The sequence below is a fragment of the Molothrus ater genome, chromosome 3 (assembly GCF_012460135.2).
Source record: "Molothrus ater isolate BHLD 08-10-18 breed brown headed cowbird chromosome 3, BPBGC_Mater_1.1, whole genome shotgun sequence".
NCBI classification, from domain to species: Eukaryota; Metazoa; Chordata; class Aves; order Passeriformes; family Icteridae; genus Molothrus; species Molothrus ater.
Window position 1 is genome coordinate 44899004 of NC_050480.2, and position 26584 is coordinate 44925587.

At 36.4% G+C, this 26584-nt stretch overlaps 1 protein-coding gene across 1 annotated transcript in view; it reads left to right on the top strand.

Annotated features, from left to right (window-relative positions):
• RYR2 (ryanodine receptor 2) overlaps positions 1-26584 on the top strand; it is a 385720-nt gene that overhangs the window by 154681 nt on the left and 204455 nt on the right. The window contains 5 exon segments of the mRNA XM_054514420.1: positions 1599-1673; positions 2415-2493; positions 3280-3392; positions 16543-16642; positions 20043-20139. Of these exon segments, the coding sequence (XP_054370395.1) occupies positions 1599-1673; positions 2415-2493; positions 3280-3392; positions 16543-16642; positions 20043-20139 (464 nt within the window).

Consider the following 26584-nt stretch of genomic DNA (forward strand, 5'->3'; position numbering starts at 1 on the left):
TGATGTTCCAGTCAAAGAGAAGATCAGTATTCTATGGTAAAAGAAAGGATATAAATACCATAATAAGAAATTAAACTCTAAATTAAATATAGGATTCCTATACGAAAGAGTAATGCTGCTTATGGTGTTGTCACATTTATAGACTCATAAAATATTTACTTATCACTGCTTCTTGGAGAGTGTGCTGTGCATAATGTTACATGAGTTATTCTGTCAAAGTATGAACTTATGCTCTTGACAATGTCTTGTCAGACAGTCTCTGCTCCTGTCCAGTGCTAGTCATCTGCATTTCAGCATAAGGAATACATAAATCTTCAGAAGAAATTGAAGGCTTACTCATGCCTTAACAAAATTTATTTATTCTTTCATGAGTGATTAAACTGATTATTGATAAATAGAAACTGTAGTAAAAATATTGGGGGAAATGGTTGTAGTTTCTTGGAATACAAGTGAACTTTATCAATTTAATTTTCTTTTACTCAAGATTTATGCTATTTCTCAAGAGGAAGAATTACTTGGATGTGATTCTGAATTTTCAGAACCCCCAAATACTGTTGAGTTAGCTTGGATGTCTTTGAACATTTACCTATCCTAGCAGATAAAGAATTCTCTCTGATAGTATTAAAGCAGTGTGGGACAAAGCAATTTGCAGGTTGATGGTCTTCAATGTGGTTGAAGACCACATTACTCTGGTAAAATAAGGAGAATATTAAAAAATCTCCCTCTGCATACCATCTGTCTTGGAAAGATATAATTTGTAGGAAAAATGGGTGAATATGAAGCCATTTAACAATAGGTGAGTTTGTAGAGGGTAGCATGACACACATCAAAGCTGCTCTTAGAGGCAGTTCAGCCTCTAAGCTGAACTCCTTTCAGCACAAGGAAAAAGGATTCAAGATTCTAGAACATATTTTTACCAAACAAGTGATGGCTCAAAGTACACAGTGTTCTTTCATCCATCTTTCTTTTTCTTTCTTTCTTTCTTTCTTTCTTTCTTTCTTTCTTTCTTTCTTTCTTTCTTTCTTTCTTTCTTTCTTTCTTTCTTTCTTTCTTTCTTTCTTTCTTTCTTTCTTTCTTTCTTTCTTTCTTTCTTTCTTTCTGTCTTTCTGTCTTTCTGTCTTTCTGTCTTTCTGTCTTTCTGTCTTTCTGTCTTTCTGTCTTTCTTTCTTTCTTTCTTTCTTTCTTTCTGTCTTTCTGTCTTTCTGTCTTTCTGTCTTTCTGTCTGTCTTTCTGTCTGTCTTTCTGTCTTTCTGTCTGTCTTTCTTTCTTTCTGTCTTTCTTTCTTTCTGTCTTTCTTTCTTTCTGTCTTTCTTTCTTTCTGTCTTTCTTTCTTTCTGTCTTTCTTTCTTTCTGTCTTTCTTTCTTTCTGTCTTTCTTTCTTTCTGTCTTTCTTTCTTTCTGTCTTTCTTTCTTTCTGTCTTTCTTTCTTTCTGTCTTTCTTTCTTTCTGTCTTTCTGTCTTTCTTTCTTTCTGTCTTTCTTTCTTTCTGTCTTTCTTTCTGTCTTTCTTTCTGTCTTTCTTTCTGTCTTTCTTTCTTTTTCTCAAAAGGCTCCATTTTATTAAAACATACCAGTATATCACTTCTGTTTGCCTTTCAGTCTGCTCAAGGTGGTGGACATCGAACACTGCTCTACGGGCATGCAATCTTGCTGCGCCATTCCTACAGCGGCATGGTATGTAACTGTGTTACATCAGTTGGGAGCAGCAGTGATTTCTTTTTTGTATGAAAGTTATGTTTGAAAGTGCCCAGAATATTGCCATTTACTGATATCTGGAGAATTACTCACATCAGAGGCATTTTGCTGTGGTTCCTAGAAACCTTTATGAAGGATAGGTGCTTAGAAATACAAAACCAAGCTGGTTGTATCTGGCTAAGTGCCAAAACTAAGTCTGGCTCCCATAGTGCTGAATCCTCCATTTGTCAGTCTGAGTTGGTGACTTTTCATTTCTTTCCTCTTGGATTTTCCATATTGCATAAGCTGTGACTGAATCTACAGCTGGCACCTTGCTGTCAATCTGAGCATGTTAGGGACTGAGTGGAAAAGGAGATTTCTTCTTACATGTATTTTGGACAGAAGTCTTAGTTGGAAATTTTCTGATGAATTATACAGGTTCCAAACTCCTAACCTAAAAGTGAGGCTTCATGGAACTGAAATCTGATGCAACTACATTTTTTCCACTCTTAGTATTCCCATCTCAGTGAAACGATAACCTGGGTAGACTGAGAGGTTATTTTAGAACACATATTTTTGTCAAGACTCCTTGAGTGCACTTCAGCTTATCAGGCATACATGTTCTTGGTAATAACTAATGGGGATAATCTAAGAATATTTAATCATGTGTTAGTAGTTGATGGCTTTTTATATTATTTGAAGTGAGCAGAGAAAGTAATGTATGCTTTTTTCTTTTGGTAGTACCTTTGCTGTCTCTCTACGTCTCGATCATCAATGGATAAGCTGGCATTTGATGTAGGATTGCAAGAGGACACAACAGGTAACCACTAGTTTAAGAGACTATATAATGAAGAATGCTGTCAGTCTAAAAATAAAAGTCTTAAGAATGGCTTAGTTAGATTATTTGCTTGATTTGTAAAGCTTTGCTTTAGATAGGAGTAGTAAAAAGCTGCAACAATTTAACAGTTCACAGATGAGTTCTTTTCTGAACAGCATGGTTTTAGTTAAAGAAGCCCATCTGAAAACAAGATTTATCATGGGAACAGAATTTTTGACTTCAGTATTTGCACATGTTCTGGGGGATTAGAGGCACTAACAGTCAGTAAAAGTTGAAGAACATATTTGAGTTTGGATTTATGTGATCGTTCAAATATTATTTTAAGTGGTATGTAAATGCTTATTTTCATTGCCCTTAGTTATGGATTGCTCTATATCTTTGTCCAAATTCTCAGTAGACTATTCTTCAATGTTTTTTCCAGAATCTGTAATGAAAGTGACAGGGAATTGTTTAGCAAAAGTGATCTGGACCAGGTTGCCTAGAGAACACAGAGAGCCATCACCTTCTTCAACTCTGGAAGAAGTAGTCACTGTTTCAGAGTGACTGTTCCAGTTACTCTTTTGCTTATGTGCATTATTTTAGAGCTGAGTTTCCAACAAGGTGATGCAGGAATGATACCAGTTATGGAAAACACATGGACACTTGGTTTAGCCCAGTGAAAACTGGATCGGAACTTTTAAGACTGAAACAAGAGTGACAGTAACATCAGTAACATTGGGCTCTTTCTTTCTTGTTTCATTCTTTGCTGGTACTCGATCCTGACACTAGGTGAGGCTTGCTGGTGGACCATACATCCTGCTTCCAAACAACGATCAGAAGGAGAAAAAGTGCGGGTTGGAGATGATCTGATTTTAGTCAGTGTCTCTTCAGAAAGATATTTGGTAAGTTGTATAAAATGATCTGTACAGTGGTTCTTCTACAGGAAAAAAAAGGCTGTTAATGAAAGTTTTACAGTAAAATCTGGCATACATTTCCACCTCCTAAATGTAAAACTTTCGGTTCTTAAACTGTTTTCTTAAATAATATTTTGCAAAACAACATACTGAAGGTCTGGAAAGTGTGATATATGGCTAATCTAATTTTTGTTCATTTCAGCAGTGGAATAGGAGTTTAAAAATTGGCTTAGATGAAAATAAGTGATTACAGAAAAAACAAATAATTTCCAAATTTCATGATTGAGATGTGTAGAATCCGTGTGAGTGTTCCTAAGTTAACAACACTACCATATATTTTAAAACTTTGTACAAAATTTTGGGATACCTAATGTAGGTACATTGGATTTGTGGGCTTAGAAGGTTCATGAAATGATGTACAATGTAATATATAGAGCTGACATGTCAAATGAAATATAATTGAAATAATAATTAAATATAATTGAAATATTTTACAAGTTATTGGACTAGCTGCTATCACTGGTTTACACAGCTTTCTTCTTCACAAAAGGATCTCCCATTTGTTCTGTAAGGAAGCAGGTCAACACTTTAAGATGTATTTCCTTTTTATTCTTGGTGTAGTAAACGCCTGAACTCCTCTTTATGGCAAAAAGAAGGTGAAAATAAGAAGAAAATAATTTTGCTGAAAGCTTCTGAAAAATCAGCCCTAGTGATTTGGCCCAACAACTTAAAAAAAGATTCTTTATTGAGGACGTGTTTTGAGTTTGTCAGAAATCTGTCTCACATCTAGGAGGGCAATGAAGATGTTGAAGGGCCTTAAGGGAAGGCATTTGAGAAGCAGCTGAAGTCGCTTGGTCTGTTCAGCCTGGGGTAGTCTGAGGGGAAACCTCATTGTAATTACAGCTTCCTCAAGAGGGGAAGAGGAGGGGCAGGCACTGATCTCTTCTCTCTGGTGACAGAACCCATGGAAATGGCCTGAAGCTGAGTCAGGGGAGGTTTAGGTGGTGTCGTGGTTTGACGCTGGTGCAGTGCCAGTGCTCCCATGAAAATACACTCTCCCTGGTTTCTGCTGTGAGATGTGACCAGGAATAAGCAAAGCAGGCCCCCACTTAGAAATAAAGAAAAGAAAACTTTATTAACTACACTACAACTATATGTAAAAAGGAACACACAGGAAAAATGAAAACCTTACAAATACATTTCCTTCTCCCCCCACCAAATTTCCAATACATCTATCCCCCAAATTTCAACTCTCGGTCCAGCACTACCCTTCAGACAATCAATTCTCAGTTTATCAAGAGAGAGGAGTCTTTCTTGTGCCATGGGCTTCCCCTGGAAACACCGTTGAAACCTCGTGTGTTTCCATGTCACTCGTGGCACTGCCCGGAGATCATTGCCATCGTGACTTCTTCCTTTCATGTCCAGTGCTCTCACCACTGAACATGGACCAGAGCTGCTTCTAGGGTCGTCTTTTAAGGATGCTTTGTCCCGTTCCAAAAAGAGTGCAGTCTCACTTTTGGGACACCTGTCCCCCCCAGATTTCACCTCCTGGGGCCGAGGGGTACCAACACTGAACCCTCTTGGTCCTGAGGCATTGCCTCCCCCTGGATGCAGTCTCTGTGTCACAAGGAACATGGTTCTGTCCATGGCTATAAGAAGAAGAGTCCAGCTAAGCCACTCCATCATCTCTTCCCACCTAAGATTCTTCTCTCCTGACATCTTTCACTTGCCCAGACCTCTCTCACACTTGCCCATTTCCTTCTTCATCTTCAACTCTATCTCTCTTCTAGGAAAGGTCAACGTTCTGTAAAGTTTTCATTGTCCAAAAAGGGGTTAAAAACTCGGGCTCTGCCCGCCCGGAGACTCCCACAAGCGGCCGGATACCTTCCGTGCACCGCCCCCCCCCACCTCCCCCCCACCTTCTCTGCAAGCCGGGCTGCCAGGACATGATATCAAATTTTAAGGCGGCAGAGACTCTTTCTCTCTCTCTCTCTCTCTGTCTCCTAGTGGGGGCTGCCCGATGCCTCTCGGTGCTCTCTCTCTTCCACCCTTCCACCCTTGGGGCCAGGCCTACCTCTCCCGGCCGCATGGCTTTTCCCCTCCTCCACCCAGCCAGCAGCTGGGCCGGGGGAGGTCTGACCTGCTTCCCTCGCGGAAACCCAAGAGAACTTCCCCTGCGAGTGCTCTGCTTTTTAACCCCTGTGTTCTCAGAGGCGTATCCATTGTCCTCAGTGGCCACACCAGGTGCCAATATTAAAATCTGAACACCTATTGGTGACTAGAGCATATCCCAGAAAACCTACTTCCTGTCAAACCATGACAGGTGGAATATTAGAAAAGGGTTCTTTATCAGAGAGTGGTTGGGCACTGGAATAGGCTCCTCAGAGAAGTGGTCACAGCACCAGGCCTGACAGAGTTTGGACATCGCTTTTGGGTGCAGGTGTGATTCTTGGGGATGGTGCTGTGCAGGACAGGAAGTTTGACTTGATGATCCTTGTGGGTCCCGTCTGACTCTGGGTATTCTATGATTCTATGAGATGTGCATATAACATTAAAGTCTATTCTCTATAATTCACTTTTTTTAAAATGAGTTTTTTATTTTTTAAAAAAAAGTATTTAAATAAGAACAAAGATATTTAATAAAGAACAAAGTGAATAGTTTAATAGGATGTCAAGTATAAAATTGAAAATATTCTCCCTTCTATTGGAAACACATAGGAAAATAAGAATACAATTGTTAGAACATAATTGTAACTTCTAATTAGAAGCTCAATAGCTCATTTAATTTTTTTTTTGTAATTAGATATTCTGAAAACTTTCTGGTCATCTTTTCATTTAAAAATTATTTTAAATAATTACTTTTATGACAATTGTAACTACACATAGTGAAAAAACAACTTCTTGTGGACTGAATTTTTGAGAAATCCAATTAATGGAAAGATTTTATTCAAAGACATTGGATTTCTTTGAATTGCTGAATTGAGTTGCTGAAGTTGAATTTTGGTCCAGATTGTGTCTCTGTGTAGGCACGTCCTGGCCTCTAATTAGTAATATTCAGCTCAGCCTATTATTTAGGGTTTGTGCCTCAGCTGTTGATTCTGAAAGCTGTCACGTGTACTTTTATACATCAAGAAGCACAATTCTGTCTGCAGAGACTGATTTTCCTTAAGATGTGGATTTAATGCATGTACTGCGTGTTCCATGCAAAATATCAATATACTAAAAATAAATAATATTTTCAGTGCAGAGAGAAATAATACTGTATTACATTCTTAAAGTGTTTTAGAGCTAGATTTTAATGAATAGTTATTAAGCCTATTTCAGTTATATAGCTCTGGTTTGACAGTAAGATGGAGCAAGGATTCAGCAGATTAATTTTGCTCTAACATGCACTCACACATTTTTATGATCAGATTATTTCAAGACTAGATTAAGAGCTGGAAAACTATGTAGCTCCACAATCATAAAAATATTTGTGGCTTTGCTACCTATGCAGTAATTATATTAGCACTGGCAATAAAGCAGAGAAGTTTTTATGAAAATTGAAAAAGTCAATAAAGAATAATCAGTGAGTTATCAATATTTTTCATGAAAGCTGTCTCTCTGTCTTAAACTGTTTGTCTTAATCCATTTGGCTGTTTCCAAAATAACTTCAAAGGATATAAGTTTGGAAATATTCACAATTCATTGTTTACATGTTGAGTGCAGTGTCATGTTGTAGCTGCTATTTTGTACAATTCTTAAAAGAATGTAACAACTGATATCCTTTACAAAAGTTAGGACTGTAGAGAGATGAAGTTATTTTTGTGAATCTGCTCCAATAGTGAAACCAAATAAGCTCTGTTGAATCTAGTTGAGGAGTGCTTTTTCTAAGGGAGTGGAATTCCTCATATGGATTCCTTGACAGAAAATGACATCCATCAGGATGCTGAGGGTTGGGTTTATGTATGTTGCATACTCTACAATTAAAATCTTAGGAAAATGTAAGTTCTCCATCAAATGTTTTATGTAAATATGCTGTTAGGAATAGGACTGGGATGTCACCTTTGTATATTGCAGTATTGCTCTGTTTTCAAGTAATTTGCTAATTCTTTCTGAATGAATTCAAATAGGTTAAGCATCCTGGGGCAAAGATGTGCATGTAAAAATAACAAATGAAAAGAGTTCATTCACAGGGCATGGCTTTTTCAAAATGTAGTCAGCTCTTAGTTGAATTTGTGTAATGCAAGAGGAGAGAAGAACTATGTCAGCTTCCGAAGTTCATCTTCCAGTTGTTTGGCTTTAGCTTAATTAATTTAACATTGACTTTGACACTTTATGATCTCAGTGTAATCAGTAGATTTTTGTTTAGAACTCATTTGGTTGCCAACACTCTTAAGTATTAGGAAAATATCAAGACTTTAGTACCCCTTCTCCTCTTTCCACAAAATGAAATATTTTGGGACAATTGGCTCTAATTTTTTCCCCAAAGAGTTTTCTTTCTATTTACACCAATCAAGTACTAAACTGATAGGAAGATCAGTGTTAAAATTACAAGCTGAAGGTCCGGAGAGGTGCATTTTGACTCACAGCAATGTCCTAGGGCAAGTCATTCACTTTCTGACTCTCATTATCTACCTAGACAATGGGATTTTGGATCCTTATTATGCTGTGTAGCATTTCTGAAGAGAAGCACTTACATAAGTGCTTGTGGCATTATATAATGTCTGAGCTGTGCTATTGCCAAATACTTCAGAGGGAGAACTTGGCTCTGCTGAACTCTGTTAGCATAGAGCAAAAAGATGTTCTGCTATAAATATTGCCACCAGTTAAGCTCAAGCCTGGGTTGCTATGTTTCCTTTCTTGAGGCAGTACAGCCTGACAAAGAACAGATGTGATATTTCCAGCATGTTTCCCCAACTTGTACATAGTAGTATCTACCTCAGCACTGAGCTTTGCCTATGCCTCTTGTTAACTCATATCCTGATTGCTTTCAATATTTCCAATTTCCAATAACTTAGAAGTTCAATTAGCTGCAATTTCTTTCAAATTCATGAAGTCTCTAAATAGCTTTTAAGCAAAATTCAAGAAAAAGTCCTTAGACATGAAGCTGAAATACAATATGCATAAATGAAGAAAAAACTGAAAATTGTTATCCATCAGGTTGGTGTTATTCTGGCTGAGAAATCAGGTAAGAGAGAAACCCCTCAGCTTTGAATCTACAGTGCACAGATTTCAGTATAATACAACAGTTGTATATACCCTGTGGTTTATATGTAGTTACTGAGTTACTGTCTCAGTGACTGCAATGCTGAGCTGCAACTGCATTATGCAGATCTGTGAACAAGCCTTGGCATTTATTTGATTGATATGACTTTTTTTTTTTTGGATACTGACAACTAATAAGAAATTAATTGGGAACTGATGGCAGAGCTCCCTTTCAAAAATGATAGCATCCAAATTAGATTGATCTATTTTAAAGGTGGAGTTGATATATGCCATTACTTCTGGAAAGGAGGACAGGTTCCTAAATATTGCAAAGGCACCACTTCTGTATCCTTTTGCGTCAAATAAATTGTCTATTTTCAGCTCCTAGTTTTATTTCTCTTGTCATCATATGCTTGGAACAGCTTCCAAGTATATGTATTGCTTCTTGGTGCAGTAGTATCAGGAAACAGCAGTGTGTGAGGGTTTTTTTTTTGAAACATAAAAAGAAAATTATTCTTCCCTTTCACATTTTTTCTAAAAGCATGAAACTCAGTATTGGACTTTACTCTCTTCTGTGTAAGTTCACAATTCCATTGTTTCTCTTTGCTGAAAAAATATAAAAAAGGTTTTTGTGAAGCATAATTTTAATCTGCATAAGCAAACCTGAAATTAGTGGAACCAAGGTAGTGTTGAGCTGCTCTGTTACACTGATCATAATGCAGTTCCCATGGAGTTTTTATACAATGATTTGAAATGTTATTGTGGAGGCTGGTAGGACTTTCCAATAATTAAGGCTGTCAAGCTGCTCTGCCTTATGGAGTCCTGCTTCCAAGTGCTTATAATCAAGTACATGTGATGTAAAAAGTCACTTACTAGAATTAGTAGCATCTATTACTGTTTTTTTTTTCCTTTATAATCAGTCTGAGATAATTTTTTTTATTTCATCCAGAAGAGATCAAAGACAGGAATGAAAACAAAGCCACATGATTAAGAAAACTGATGTAATTTCCTTGTGTACTACTTGGTAACTTATAAAAAACCCCCAAAAACCAAAATGAACTAACAAACTAAAAACCCCCCAAACAAAAAACCCAAGAAAATGAATAAAAAGGCAACAAGTCTCTCCCTGGTTCAACTTAGTAAAGAAATGTTCTCCTGAAACACTGGAGCTTGATCATGACCAGGGAAGAGTGTTTAAATTTTCTTTGAGTAGGTAGAAGTCTGATGACTTTGTCTATTTTACATAAGCTAGCACCTCCTGTGTGTTAATGAACTGTTTAAACTCCCTCTACAGTGAATAATTACGTACATGCCAACCCTGGTGGGAGCAGATATTCCTTGAAATGGATTGCTCAAGGCAGGAATGAAGCCAGGCACTGTATTGACAGCTGAGAACTCAGTGTTGTGTGTGCTGCTGGTGATCTGTCATTTAAGATATGTGGAGGAAGAAGCTGTGACAAAGTAGAAGGAACAAAAGGCAGGTGATGTATCAGTGACAGGAGTGGGACTGAATTGGGAAGGAGGGAAACTGAGTGGGACTTGATGAGTGGCTGAAAAGATTGTCAACTGAAGGTAGGCAGGTAGTTAGGGACTATCCAAATTGTCTGGGACAAGAAGCTGGTGACAAGGGAAGAGTAGGCACCCACTGGTTGAAGTTGTGCTCAAAATTAAGGATAGAAAAACTGTATTGTTTTGGCAGAGGGAATTGAGAGAAGAACCAGTGGAATGAGAATGGAAATGAAGGATGACAAGAGAGATTTGCAGAGGAATGAACTTTCTGGGAGAACAAAACTGCTGGACAAAGATCCAGAGAGAAGCCAAGAAGTGAAAAGGGGATTGAGGGTTAGGAGAGAGATTGAGATTCTTGTGAGATTCTGGAAAAAGTCTAATGCTGGCTGATGTGGTGAAGATGAGCTTGAGCAAGAAAAAGAAGCTAAAAGACCCTGAGTAGGCTTTGTAAGTCTAAGGAGAACTTCTTGAAGTAGGTGGAGGTCCTAATTCTGGATGATAATGTGGGCTGTAATTAGGTCAGGAAGCAGGTTTGGCTAAATGGGAGACATAGAATTGTAGATTCTATGTTTGGGTTGGAAAGAGCCTAGAAGATTATCTCATTCCAACCTCCCTCCTGTGGGCAGGTTCACCTTCCACTAGAGCAGGTTGCTCACGGCCCCATTCAACCTGGCCTTGAACATTTCCAGGGATGGGGCAGCCCCAGCCTCTATGGACAACCTGTGCCCTGTGCTTCGCCATCCTCACACGAATTTCTAGTGAGAATGGGATAAAGATTTGGAAAGGAAAAGAGAGTGAGAGAGGCCTGGACCCATTAAACTAGATGATTACTACCAGCAACTATCCAGGAAACCCATTGTATTAAGGCACAGCACTTGCATGGGGTTTGCTGACAATTCCTGTCATTATTTTTATAGTAGTATAAGAACAAAATGTCTGAAAAAGGGTTTTCAAGTTACCCATGTGGACCACAGGTAGAGAACTGTAATAGTGGAATTTGTTTTTGACCTTTTTTTTCAATTTAGGAAAATTACATATAAATGATAACATAAAAATAATTTTCTTACATTTAAAAAAGTTACAGGCATTCAAAAATGCAGAAGTTTTGGTACTGGTATATTTTTAGGACGTCTCCTAAGTATACAGTCACGCTGGCTTTTTATAGAATGCTATTTTGGTGATGATAAAAGTTCAATGGATGTGTCAGGATTGTGTAGCAGGAGAGCTGTAGTATGAAGCAACTTTGAAGATGAAATTTCAAGCTGGGAATTGCATTTGGAGTATTGGTACAATTATTTTCCTGAAGAATTAGATTCTGTACCAGGCTCTGCTGTGGAATTTGCTGAGTAGATGCTCTTGTATACTAGGCTAACTTTCAAGTGGTCACTACTCATCCCTTACTGGGAATATTCCGTACTGGAGTTGTGTCTCTTGCATCTCCTCCTTCTATTAGAGGTTGAAACCTCAGAGTTGCTCAGTATTGATACCTGCAGCTGAGGTGAGTGTTAGATGTGGCTTGACCAATAAACTACATATAATGCAGTCACCTCAACCTCAGCATCCTAGATGAATGAAAATTTCTTAGTTTAATCTCTGTACCTCCCTTCCGCAATGGAAAATGGACTACAATACTACTTCTTTGGGGTTTTGAGAAAATGAAATCATTAATATTTGTTATGTATTGTGAAATACTATAATTGGTGCAAGAGAAAAGCCTATGTGGAAATTAATAATTCTCTTTTCAAAGCTTTTTAGAATTGACTATATTGAATAAAGCATGAGGCTGCAAATTGAAGATTGAGGGGAAAACAAAGCACTGAGCAGCTGTTGACAAAGTGAGCTCCATTATCCTGTATATACAATGAGGCAGCACATGTGCAAAAACATCATATATCATGCCATTGGAGACTGTAAAGGGGCCTGTTCACTAGAAGCCATTCTTTTTCCATAGGGTACTTTGACATTTCCTAACTTTTAATGCTTGCTTCTGTAAAATTAATGCTTTGTTAATGAAAGCTCTTGTGACTAATCATGCAAATTGTTGTTTGGAAGCACAGTAGCTGATGTGCTTCAGGCTTTTCATGATCCAGTGCAGAAGGAAAGCTATTATGAAGAGGGGAATGCAAACTGCCTCCTTCTACCCTCCATGGATCCCTTATGCTTTTCCTGCCATGCATCTGCACTTACCCATGCTCAGCTATGAGGTAGCAGAGTAGATGGTTTTCATTGTAATGGCAAATTTCCAATTATCTGTGAGTTTTAGCTTCTACTCTCCCTTTAGTGATGGTAAATTTATGATGAGTGAAGGAGTTGGAATCGTTTAGGACATTGCTGTAGTTTTCTGTCTTTATCAATGAAAAAAATTCCCTCTGCTTTTGGGTTTGCGGGCCAGCTGTTTAAGCACTGTGGAGAAACGTAAAGAAGCCAGGATTGTTTTAGTACGTTAAGCCCTTTGAAAATTTCTTGGGCTTTGCCTACTTTGAATCAAAATTTAGATTCTAATTTTTTGTTCAGCAGTGTAAGTTTACCCATTTTTGTTCAAACTTTTTCAAAGCGTTCATAGATGTTTCAATGAATATAAATATATTGCCAATATAAAACATAAGCACAAACCCCTAATTCTATAAAAATTTCACACAGATGCACTTTTTACTTTTAGTTCTGTCCAATATATTTTTTTCTTGTGAATAAATATTTGTATTTATTTTGAATATTTCTATATAATGCTCTGTAACAGAATAATTTTTAAATTACTCAGGTAATAAATTTTAATAGAAATGACATGTCATAAGTAGGAAGTTAAAAAGTGTTTTTGTTTCTAGAGACTGTATTTAGTTAAACCTCTGAATTTTTACTGAAGTTTGCTAATTCATCAGGTTTTTGATGCAATTTTTTCCCCTTCCTAATTAAAAAAAGAAAAAAAATTAAAAATGTAAAGGAATATAGTTTGTTTTGTTACTTTTTTGTTTTTCTTTAGTTATAGATACAAGTAGATTCTTGTGCACCTGTTGTGGGAATGGTGTCTGTCCAAGACTTGGAACATCTCAGAGGTTCTTGGGTCAATTGAGGATAGGTGCCTAAATAGTTTGAAACTGCTTTTCTGTTGGGATCAGTGTAGTAATTTTAAGTCAGGAATCAAGGGCTGTCAGAGTGTCTGTGTACAGGAAAGGAAATAGCTTCCATCTATCTCTGCACCAGCTGGTACTAAGAAATCTGAAGGAGTGTGGTTGATGCTGTGGTTGTGCAGTACTTAAACATTCTGAGAAATGCAATGCTTTATACATAGTTTTCAAAATCTACCAGTAAATAATATTTTAGCTATTCTTGCTATTTCAAATGGCCTGAGATTGAAGGCAGAGTTATCAAACTGCAGCTAATATTGCTAGATGAACTATCAATATTGGCACACCTTAGCCAAGAGGAAGCCTGAAGCAAAAGTTTTCCATTCTTTATATTTTTGTCTTTTCACATGTGCATGTTTTGGAGAAGAGAAACTTTCTTGCAGACTGTGAAATTTAAAAGCTCTAGTTATTCAGAGCTCTTGTAAGTGCAGCTATGCTGCAGCAATCATTGCTGGAGGGTTCTTGTAGAAATTACCATCTGATTCCCAAGCTCTTCAGTGAGCTTAAAAACACTGTGTTCATTTTGAAGACCCAGGGACAGAGTTATGATTGTGTTCCTTTGCTGCAGAGCAGTATAGAGTTTACAATATGTCATTAAATTCAGTTGGGAAACCTGCAGTATTCTGAGAGATGGGTCTTGAACTTTATCCTTGAGTTAAACTGCGTGTGGACTGTAGTGATAACTCATATTCATAAAATACCATTATTTAAATCTGAAAACCCTATTATGGGTTAAATGCTGGTTTAGGAGATTATCAGTCTATCAGCAGGGAAGATAAATCTACCTCTTTGCTTGAATTTGGACCAGTGCAGAAAATATATTATTTGGTTGAGACAACCTGCCTGTAGCGGGGAAGACCCATATGGAGATTAGACTGGACAGCAAGATTCCTGAACCCAACATATTTCTGCTTTTCAAATGCTACTATATACCCAAAGACATGCTATGCATCTGGTCTTCATCAACAGTGGCAAACTTCTGCCAGATGCACGGATATGCCAGCAATCAAATCTCTGTGTAGCACATTTGGAGGCTGTTCAGCACCAGTCTGAGTGTTATGTCCACGACCTGGACATCGTGTTACTTGTTTCATTTTGATAGCTTCATTGTGCTGAAAGTAGGAAACCAAGCAGGTAAACTCCAGTAAGTTATCGACAGAAAGCAGATTGCTTTAAAACAACATTTAGATAGTTAGAATATAGCAGTAAAAGCTTAGGCAATGCCAGGATAAATACTGGCATCTCTAATATTTCGGGATTTTTCAATGCATTTGACATAACTGAGTTATTGGAAATCCCTTAACAATGTATTTTCTCTACATGGCAAAAGCTTCCTTTTGCCGTTTTCTATGAATTTCTTGCCAGAACACCATAGTTTATCGAATTGTAAATGGTAGGACCCCTTCTCTCAATTGTAAATTTAAGGATGCTGCAAGGAATCTAGGGAAGTGAGGATAAGAAGGGAATTGCAGAACATACTCTGCTTTGGAAGTCGTATGTTGTATCATTTGAACTATATTTTTTAAAGTTATAATTCACTGGTGACTCACCTTGAGACATCTGAATTAGAGTTGGAACTGGAATCCAATAAATGGATAAAAAGTACAAATACTCTGAAGAGAGATGTCAGCAATGTATTTTTTGTTCAGTGTCCTCTCTATAAAAATGTAACACTTATTCAATTGATACTACTATGTGTGAAAATAAGTCAATTAACATGTACAGAGCACACAGTTAGAAGAAGTGCTCTGTTGATGCTGTAGATGACAGAGGAGTTCTCCTCCTTCTCTTTTGTCTATCCTGAATGAAGTGTTTTCCTTAAAAATAATTTTCCTGCTTTGGTTGAATTGCTGGTTGCCACTAACTGGATCTATGTGGTGATCTTAGAAGAACCCTAACAAAATAAAGACCCAAAGGGCAAAAATAGAACTGGAGCTGTGCTGCAGATCCTAATCTCCCATCATGGCCTGCTGCAGTTATATAACTTATAACCATGTTATAAGTTATATAACTGCAGTAAGTGAAGAATAAAAGGCAAAGAACTTGTTTGTTCACTAATGTTCTCCATGATGTGCTGAGTGGCACTGGTGCAGTGTAAACATGGCTTTTGTGAGAACTCTTACTTTGTAGGTTATTAGCTGTTATGGCACCCTTCTAAATGAGCTGATGTTCTACTTCTTGTACTTCTGTACAGCCAGAAGGTGTGCAGTCAGGAAGACAGAACTTTGCACGTGTCATGAGAACCTATGCTCTTCTGACTTCCACTGACATTTTTGTCTTTCGTATCATTAACTAGTTTACCCAGAATTTGTTAATGTTGGTCACAACATTTGGAAACAGAGACCAATACTACTCTATAAACAGAGTTACTTTCCAGTAGTATAAAATAAAATTCTGATAAAAGCATCTAAATATTACTGCACTTGAAAAATTAGTACCTGGTAATATAAGCAGTATGATTCAAAACAGCTGCTTATTCACAGAATGCTTGGTTCCATAATCTTCCATAAGGTTATGTTGTTTGGCACTGACAATAGAAGTGGCTGATAGTGTGGGAGGGACAAACGTAGGTGCAATACAAGATGCTTTGAGATAAGAATTTTTGAGACCATGTCACTGAACTAAGAGGAATTCACACACAGAATTTCTGAAAAGACAGCACCTGTTGCACTTATGGCAAAGATCTGCAACGTTGGCAGAAGGTAGGGAGTAACGCAGCCAAAGAGCACCCATTGAATGCATAGGTAGGAGGTGAGCCTTACAAGCCTTACTTGTTTCAGTTCTGCTTGGATCTTGAGAACTTTGTTCAAGAATGTATTTTGTGAACTGTCTTAAGTGACTTACAAAATCAGTAGTTTGTTTATGTAATTTCTTTGACCTAATGGAAGCTTTAAGAAGCCAGTGGCCTGCAAGAAAAATTCAAGTGGTGAGTTACTCTTGAAATGCAGATTAGGGTGATATCCCAATATTCAAACCTCATGGAAATTCCCATTGTATGTGGAAGGAAGAATACTAGAGGAAGAACCCCACAGCATTTAACAGTTAGTTCTTCAGAGTCTTCACTAAGTCTACAATGCCCAGCAGCTGACTCTGTTCTGTACTGTTCCTGTAGTTTTTTGGGGCAAATATGCTTTACTATTCTAGCTTTACTTCTAATGTCCCTTGAGGAGTACCCAGGTCGATCTTTGTATTTACTTATACAGTCAATGAGAACAATTAATGTTTGAAAGAAACAAGAGAATGTTTGGTATTATTTTTGTATACTGTAATGAGATTTTCAACTAACCTCAAATAAAAGCCTCCCTCTTTCCTGGTTCTAGCATCTCTCTTATGGCAATGGTAGCTTACATGTTGATGCAGCCTTCCAGCAGACGCTCTGGAGTGTAGCACCAATCAGTTCAGGAAGTGAAGTTGCCCAAGGTAAGATTGACTCAACTTGTATTATTAAAGACTGATAGTAAATTAAATACTTAAAAAATAAAATTATTACACCAAGTGTTGGAGTGGTTTTGTCCTATGTAAACATTGAATACAATAGCTAAATAAATAAATAAATATTCCCTGAATATTTCTCTGAAAACAGAGGGAAGGTTATACTGAAAGTAACAATGATAGTTTTCTATGTATTTTTGCTGAATTCCAAACAGCTCATTCTAATCTCATTTTGCTAAAGATATGAAAACATTCATAATATGTTTTTTGAAATGGCTTTTGGTCCTGGTTTAATATATTATCTCAAATTATTCTGATGTATGCAGTCATGGCTACATGTTTCTGAGACTGAGTAAAAAATGGGCAAGAGGCTTGGAAGCAGGATGTGAAATCCTAAGACTGAATATGGGAAATAGTTTTATGGGTAACATATGGTTGGAAGAAAAACAAGAGGAGGGTAAAGACAGAAGCAGAATAGCTTTCCAGAACTATTTATTTTCTTTAGGAATTAGGAAGGTGTTTTAATGTAATTTCTAACATTGAAAGGACAAGGATCCCTGAATTTATGCCATACTGGTTCCACAGACAAGAACAACATTTTTCTGAAAAGTCTGTCACAATGTAAAGCTTAATGATTTCTGCTTTCCTGCAGACCAACTGTTTTGAGTGGGTGTTGTAATAGAATCTAAAGAAGGTTAAAGCTTCAGGTCATTTCATTTTGTGTGATTTTTGGATACTGTTTTTTAAAGAGGCAATAGTCTGAAATTTCACATCAATTCTTTTTATCTGGCATATTTTAAAACTCAGTTATGGATGTTCTTGCAACTTTGCTAATTAAGATATTAGGGAGACCATTGCCATCATCTCTTTTTTATATAGCCATTTGGTTTTTACATATGAGAATCACTCTGCACATACAGATTCTCTGACATGGTTTATAGCACAAACCATTATTAAAAAATAATAGTGCATTGCTTGGCAATATCCTAAACTTTATGGAGAAAACCTTTCTGTTAATGAGAAAAGAAGACCTTTTCCTTTTGCTCCTTTCTGTTAATTCCATTCTCCTTGTCCTCCCACTGCTGGCAGCACTGGTGTGTTATTCTTGCTAATAATCCCAGCAAGGTTCATGTGCTGAGACCACGATTTCTGCTATTCCACATCTCTGCCTGGTGAACTTCACTACTGAGACCTGCCTGTCTCTTTGAGAAGCAGAAATCCACAATGACACAGTGGCATATTATGTACTCATACTCCCAGGAAATAATGAGAAAATGATGTAATACAGTTTTTGTAGCTGTGCATTTATCTGTGTATGTGCCTGCTCTTTGTTGCTATTTTTTCCATTTTCACTTTGCTCAGATACAGACATTATCTTTAAGCTAAGCATGTTTTCTAGAGAAGTTCAGCTGGCTAGTGTCAGAAAGGATTAGAGCTAAGGCCTTAATCTTGAAAAAGTGGCAACTGTTCCTGTAATCCAGTCTTGTGGTGAAGGGAGAGTGAATCTCACACTAAGGCCTTATCTCTATGTCCTCTGTAAAACAGCAGCAAAGCCTGAGAAAATTACCCCAAAAAGAAAGAAAAAGGAAATAAACCTATTTCTGTTAGTATCTGTAAAATGCTTTGTCATATTGATAACTAAAATATGAATGTATAGGAATAACTGCTCTGCAATATCCTCTCTTAATCAAAAACTCCCATTAAAATAGATTAATAAATTAAACTATTCAGTTTAATGAAATTATTTTGATGTGAAAATAATGGATAATTAGTCTGTAAGATGAACTAGGATATTGGAGGTAGTTCAAAGAAAATAATTTGTTTTTACATGCATTTCTGTAAAATTGGCTTATGCAGAAGTCAATTTATTGTTTCAATCAAAACAGAGCTTTAGAGTTAAATCAAGTCATTCTGCTAATTCTGTATGATGAAGTAGATGGGGGTCACTTTAAAGACAAAACCTAAATTATAGAATTATATTGACACAGATCCATGTAAAAAGCAATGTATGTAACAACAGTTCCCTGGGAATACCCTGCTGTGTCAAAATCATAAATTTAAAAAATCAGTGCTAAAATTTGCCACATAAATTCCAATTTTATACTGATCTCAAAGGTTTAAAAATTATATCCTCAAATATTACCTGATATACTCAGGTAAAAGATGTAATGTAGTTTCAAAATAAATTCTTGAAAGGTGTTCAGTGTGACTGAAGGGTCTTCAACACCATTTCCCCATAAAGACCTGTCTTACTTCACAGCATTACTTGTTAGTGTAGACATTGCTTCAAAATATAATTCCAGGTGTGACTTTTTAAAAATCTTGTTGCTGTAATACTAGAGCCAAGGATTTATGTTATGGCATCCCCCTGAAATGTAGAATTTGATATTAATTGTTTTTAGCAAGAAGAGAAGGAAACAAAGAAATGTTTACATTTAGCTTGTCAGACTAAAAAATACCATGGAATTGTGCTTAAAACCTACGAAGTTTTAGGATTCTTCACTTGCTGATTATAATACAATAATTGTAGAATAATATTAAATTATATTTCTTTTTAATGTCACATCTCTAATGCAAAAAGACTGATGAAAAAAGATCTATTTTGTTAACGTCTTTACTGATTCAAATTATGGCCATATTTTCAGCTTCTGGCTGCTAAGTCCTGGGACTTCAAATATTGTGATGATGCTGTGTGAATGGTCTATGCCTTAATTTGTGAACACACACACCTGTAGACTGTAAAGCAAAGTGCTTGGCTGTGAACCTGCACATGCAGTGGAAGTATTTGCAATATAGGAGTTTCCCTTTGGTGTCCAAATAAATCATGATTATTGTTTTGAACTTTCTGTGAAGTAGAGTTTGGAGTGGATCTTTCCAGAAATTTTTCTCACAGAGAACTTCCAAATACTCCAAAAAAGTGCTTTAAAAATAATGAACTAACTAAATAAGTCTTTGATTTTGTATTTTAACTAGAATTCTTACCCTAAATAAAATGAAAAGTGAGTAGGTAAGATGCAAGAGTTTCCCACTTTTACTGTTGTAATCTGGGAGAGGAGTACTTGATTCCTTGTTTTGGTTGGCTCAGTCTTTTTCTGAGTTTTGGTAACTTTGTAGGATTCCCTGCTTGTGGCTTCTCTTTATCCTGATCCATCCTTCCCAAGCTGCTGACTTGGAGCTTTTTTCACTTGGCAATGTTCTGTGTTCTAATGTAACTGGCTTCACAGAGTATGAGATATCTTCCCCTTCTGGCTCTTTTTTAAAAAAATAATATAAAATTTCAAACAGAAAAAACTGAAATCAACCCGATAGTATTTATTACAGATTGAACTGTAGTTGCACATGTTACTGTATTTAGAGAAATGAACTCGATTTTCTCCCTTTATTCAAGGATACCTGATAGGAGGGGATGTTCTGAGATTATTGCACGGTCACATGGATGAATGTTTGACAGTGCCTTCGGGTGAACACGGAGAAGAACAAAGAAGGTAGGTTTCCAGCTTATAACAGAATCATAGTAATGATCTTGCTGAATTAAGTGTCAGTCATAGTAAAGATGCTTGAGAGATGTTGTGATGATATTTATTACTCATAAGAACAAGAATTGTTGAGATAAACTTTGGATATGAGCCTTTTGTATTTTCTTTTCCATATTGTTCAAGTCTGACTTCACTTACCAGATGTAAAAGGAATAGTGATTTTTTGATAAATTATTGTCCCTTTTCCTGATTTAAAAGCACTGTGAATTAAATATGTTGGGTTTTTCATTACTGTTTTTTTCTGTAATTACAAAAAGTTCCCCAGGACAGGGTATGTAAGAATACTGCCCAATCTTTCAAAGCAACTAATGCAGGATTAATCTCAGGTCTACCTGTCATGGCAGTCTAGAACTTGATTGTTATTTTCTTGACTCAAGGAATCCTGGAGTGGAAGTAGTGATGACAACCTGGTCTGTGTCTCTCTCTGTTAACTAAGAAATCAAAATAGTGAGAAGACTGACTCAGTGAGTGGCATGTCTCAGTGGAGTGATTGCACCGGTCCTCTTTATTTGCTCTAATAGCATATGCCCTAAACTTTCCAGTAGGGCAGTGTGGTATAATTTATTTGTACCTTCAGGCTAAATGTTGCTAAATGTTACTAAATGGTATTTTAGAATAGTTTGCTTAATGCAGCGTATTAGATAGCTTCATTTCCATTACAAAGGAAGTGCTATTCATTAACTTACTCATCAAAATGAGTTTTCTTGGTTTGCAAATAGAAATGTGTTTTTTATTTTATTTATTCTCATTTTTAAAGATAAGGACAAGATTCTGGAAGCTCTCATCGCAAAATTCTTCTATGAATTTTTAAATGTTAATGAGAAATGAAGTTATCTCAGAGTTTTCTTATAGAGTTGGTGACCAACACTTCATGGATATTTCTTACTTCAGACAAGGGAATAGTTTTTGAATGCATAAAATAGTTTTTAATGCTGATACTTAAAATGTGATCTGTTCAGGTTTTAATTTTAGTTACCATGTGAGAATCATTACCCCTTGATCACTGCTATTATTATTCTCAGCCTGAAACAGGAAAACTTAAGGTGATAAATTAATAGGCATGCTATAGTGTTTGCTCTTACATCAGTCTAAATCCTGCAAAATTCCTTTAAAAAATGTAGTTGCAGAGTAACTTCAGATTTATGGGGTGATCAAACACTTCAGTAATGAACTTCAGTGCTTAAGAACACACTAAAAATCTGTCTCTTTTCAACAAGCCTAACATCATATGTAAAACACAATAATGGAGTGTGAAGTTGCAAATTAAGAAAAAAATTGATTTGTTCTACTTGTGCATTCGCATGGTGCATTTTTCTGTCCTATAGTATGGTAAGAATATGGTTAAATTCTTAATCTGCAGAGCAGTGCCTGTAAACAAATTAGAAAATTGTATTTCTTTCTGTGGTGTCTGCAGTGTTCTGTATTTCTTTATGCCTTTCTCGTATCTGTCTAAAACCCCAAAAGAAGCAGAGCTACTAGGCAACAAATAGGATGTATGTCTTTGCCTTTATTTTACCTCATAGCAATTCTGAGAAACATTGCTTCTATGTGCTTCTTAAAAGCAGATTTGATCTTCTGAAATGTACAGTTTTTCAGGACTTTCTTTGATAAACAAGCAAAATAAAAAATAAGTTTGTTTGTTTTCCGTAGTCTCATTTCTGCAATTTTTCTATTTTTCTGAAGTATTTAAAAGTATTTTTAACTAATAAACCTAGAATATAATCTATGTTTAGTTTTAATTATATGGAGTTAGTTATAATCACTCTGTGACCCATGTTTTCTCCTCTTGAATTATTAGTAATTTTAGCTATTGCTTAAAACATCTCTAATTCTATCTCTAATTAATACTGTTGCCTATTCAAAATAAATTGTGGCTCCTTTCAGTTTTGAATATGTATGCATGCATCATTTTGATGGTTGTGATTCAACGTCTGACAGAATTATGTGTAAATATATGTGTAATTTCAGCAGGTAGGAAATTTTAAGACAAATTATTTTTCTTTAATTTGAGTTTCAGTTCTGTAACATTTGCACATGAGGCATAAAATGATGTGTGATATGTTTGAAGTACAATAGTTTCATATCATCCTGTCATTGCCTCTTGAAGTAGTCTGATTGAAGACAGATTGTGATTTTGTTTGGTTTGTTTTGCTCCAGCATACACCTGAAGAGCAGGTCTGCTCTGCAGATGACAGCATAAAGGAGCACTGGAAGTACCATCCCTGTTATGACTCACTAATTCCTCTATCTCATTTTTATTTTTCTGCAGAGGCTTCCTCTTTATGCCTTTTCAAATAGATAAAAGATCAGACAATCCTAAAATAACGATTTTATTCTATAATATCACCTGGTATCTATTTCAGGGAATAAATAAATAGTTTAGACATGAAGTATCCTCCTAGGCAGTGTCCAAAAATAACTAGTTTTACTCTATTCTTAGAACATTGATACAATTGCAAAAGTTTCAAGTATAAAAGTGCTTCAATGAGTACCAGGAGTTCAAATTAAAGCACGCATTTTCAAGATGTTTATGCTCTTGTACATATGAGAGTTGATACTCTCACTTGGCACAGTGGAGGCCTATGAAGCAGTGACAGTGCAGGCACTGTCTTCATGATTACAGTACCTAACAAAGCTTCCTCTGAGTCAAGATCATCCAAATCTACACTGGAGGAGGCCTACTACAGTGGCAGAAGGAGTCACATAAAAAGCTTATAAAATAATTTTCTGCATCTCAGTTTTTTTTCTGAGTCTGTGCTGTGTTTCCTTGCTTAATTGTTGAGCTTGTGTGTCCCTCCATGTGGGCCTTAGATTGTGGTACAGTGATCCTTATAAGGTGGGTGGGACTCATGTTGTGGAAGAGGGACTTTGCTGTTGAGTCAGAAACCTAACTTTCCCTTAGGATGCAGGTTTAAGTAGTAGCTCTGTGAAATTGCTAGATTAAGTTTGCTTTGTAATCAAAAAACATTCTAATTGGAAGCAGTACAAATGAAAAAGTTTGTCATAATATGATGGTTTACTTGATATTACAGTAGAGGAATACAGCGGTATTATTTTAAAAATGCCACAGGCAGGGTGAAATACACCCTGGTAGTCTTCACTCACTGGCCCAGCCAAAGAACAAAAAAAGGAACAGACAAAAGATCAAGTACATGCATTTTCCCTGAATTAAATACAATTTGCTGCATATTCTAGTTAGGTATGTTGCTGTTTTAAGGCAGCTGGTTTAAACCTTATGCATAGAATCCTTAAACTGTGTTTTTACTCTTCAAAGTGTCTCAGTTATGTCTAGCAATCTAGACCAAGTTTTGCAGAGTAGCTCTTTAAGTGAAATTTCAGAAGCATTTCCAGGTAGAGTGAAAAACAGATACAGACAGACCAGAGAAGGCCTTATATTATCAGTTTGGTGTTGCTAAGGTGGTTACTTTGATTTCCATCTGTCTTCAAAGCCAGGGGAAACTTCTGCAGCAGCACAGTAGCTGGGAATCCATATTTATCTTGACTCCTTTTCCTTTAGTCTCTGTCTGTGTGGTTTGTGATGTAGATCCCATCATAGGAGCTGATATACGCAGTTTGTCAGTAGGAATGAGGCAAACCCACCACAGTTTCCTTGATTTATGTATGGTTTTTAAATTTAATAAAGGATTATATAGTCTTCTTTTACCACCTCCCTCCAGTTTTATAGAGGAGAAATTGTTAATTTTTAATACTACCTTTATTTTGGTTGGAGGGTCATATATGATTATCCAGCAGAAGATTTAAATCACTTTTTGTATTACAGGTACCTTGAAATGGTCTTTGCTTTCCTTTGACATATTTTCCTGTTAAAATTCTGACTTTTTTTTTTCTTTTTTAAACCTGTTTGGTAATTATAATGTCAAGCCTTCATTTTGAATTTATAATATCAAAGGAATGAATATATTTATTTTAATTATGATGAGAGTTGTTATTTAGAGCATGTATATATTAAAGTGCTTCTGTGAAGTTGCTTTCCATTGGTTCAATCTCTGAAAAATATATTAAAAATATTCATAATAAGTTTATCACAATTTAATCAGTCAGCAGTTCCCTCCCCCCCTTTCTTTCTGCAGTTCAATTAAGTGAAATCGTTTTACACTGTTGACATAGTTGTATTATGTGTATTATTTTTAGTTTCCTGCAGAAATGTAAGCTGGTTTTAAATACAGACATGACTGTAGAGTTTTGGATTGTTTTCTTGTGTTGGGGGGATATGTTTTGTAGTTGTGTTGGGGTTTTTTTTTTGTTGTTTGTTTGTTTCTTTTGGTGGTTGGTTGGTTGGTTTTCTGTGTTTTTTTTTTCATAGATGTCCCCAAAAAAGCTTATGGCAGGTAGTAGAACTATGTAATCAAAATTATGTGGTGGGTTTTTATTTTTTGATTGGGTTGTGGAGCTTGCTCTTGATTATACCACCATCTTTCATATTCTTTTAGAACTTAAATACTTCACAAAAGTAGGGCTCTTATAGTCACAGTTCCCAGTCTAGAAAGGAACTATGAGGGTTTCCTCTGCAATTAAATTGCATTTTGATTTGCAATATGTGCTTTAAAGTGATGATTGCAGTGCAATTTGGACCCTTCAGAAATATTTTATTATGGAAAGAAATTACCTGTGACAGAGAGAAAAGTGCTCCTGGCTTTTCAAAGTATCATTTGGGCTGGAGCAGACTCCAGTTTCTCAAACCATCCATTCAGAATAGGCCTTCATGGAGGAAGGGATAAACGTAGCCCAATTTCAGAAGCAGTTTTACCATTCCTACCTTTGAGACTTTGTTTGGGTGAAAATATTATGTTAAGGCTTTTGTAAATTACATTGAACAGTTAGTCTCAGGGATGGACAAGCTTTTAAAGTGACGGTCAAAATCAGTATGACTTAGCTAATCCCTTGGTTATTTTCCATGCCATTCTCTGACACCTTTTCTTACGGCATTATGCACTAATGAGGTCTGTTGTACCTCAGAAAATTTGGGATCCAGCATGTGTGGAGCATGATCTATCACTAAAATGTGAACTCAGAAAGTTTTCAATCAGCGTTAAGTCAATAACATTTCCCGTGCACCCCAAACACCCCTTGAGCCTTGAATAATGATGGCTGTGCTTTTAAAAATTATTTTGCAAACATACATAGAGATCTTCATGACTGATTTTTCAAACTAAAACCAGGCTTGCCTGTCATTGAGAGGACTGGAAAAAATTCTTTCACTTGAACTTTGACATTTTATTTGGATTTATTCGTTTGTGTGTGATCTAGGTACACTTTTGTTCTTTATATTGCCCTGGTTCATTCCAAGCAACTGAGATTTGTTCAATTATTTTCTTGGTGTGGAACTTAGGATTTGCAGTTTCTTCAACCAAGATTACTTCAGCAGTATCAAAAAACTGTCATTTAATCTAACTTCTTTTAACCTCATTTAATTCCCATTTGTAGTCAGTGAGTTTCGGTGAAATGATTGCCCTCTCTCTGCTGAACAATACTTTAATAAGAATATAAATTCAATAGTGGTTCTCCAGGGGGGTTGACACGTGGTAGTCTATTTTAAACCTGTGTAATTAATTCATTATTGAAATTAAAGATGATAGATTCAGATATGGAGCTTTTTTTTTGATGTTGACTGTCTCTTTGCTCCTGCATCCCCTCTTGGAGAGCTGGACCAGAGCGCTGAGAGGGTGCCGGGGAGAGCAGGACCCGGTCCCGCCAAGGCCATGGCGCTGTCCGTGGTGCTGCACACACAACCCAACCCAGACTCGGGGAGAAAAATGCCATGTCCACTCCCAGCTCAGGTTTGGATAAAGGCGAATTAATGAGATGAACAACATAGTCAGGAAAAGGATGGTGTTTTAAATTCAACTTACAGTCATAGATCAGACCAGAAAATGGCTTAATCATAACAACTAATTAACTAGAATGTTAATAATACAAATTTACTGAAAAGTCTCAAAGGTTCTGAATTGCTTATAGATACTTTATTTTGAAATTAAGGTGGTTAATATCCTTAATCTATACATGTAGAATATATGGATAAAATGCATGGGAAACAATAGAAAAAAATGTCACGAATCAATATGGTGGGTATGGCTCTGAAGATACAAGGTATCCCAAGCTTTGAGGAAAACTGACTCATAGATTGTTGTCCTCTCTTATTTTTTTTCATCCTGTCAATGTAAATCTGTAGTAAATCTAGATAGTCAGAGAATTTTTGTGCATTACTTCATGTCATTAAAAGCAATGTTTCCTTTGACCTAGCAGTACCAGTACCTGATATGACCTACTAGTATCAGCTTCCAGAAAAATTGAAATGTTTTGAACCATCCTTCCTTTTCAGCACTGGACTGTCATCAGAAGTATATTAAAAAAAAAAAAAATTAGGTGCATCGCA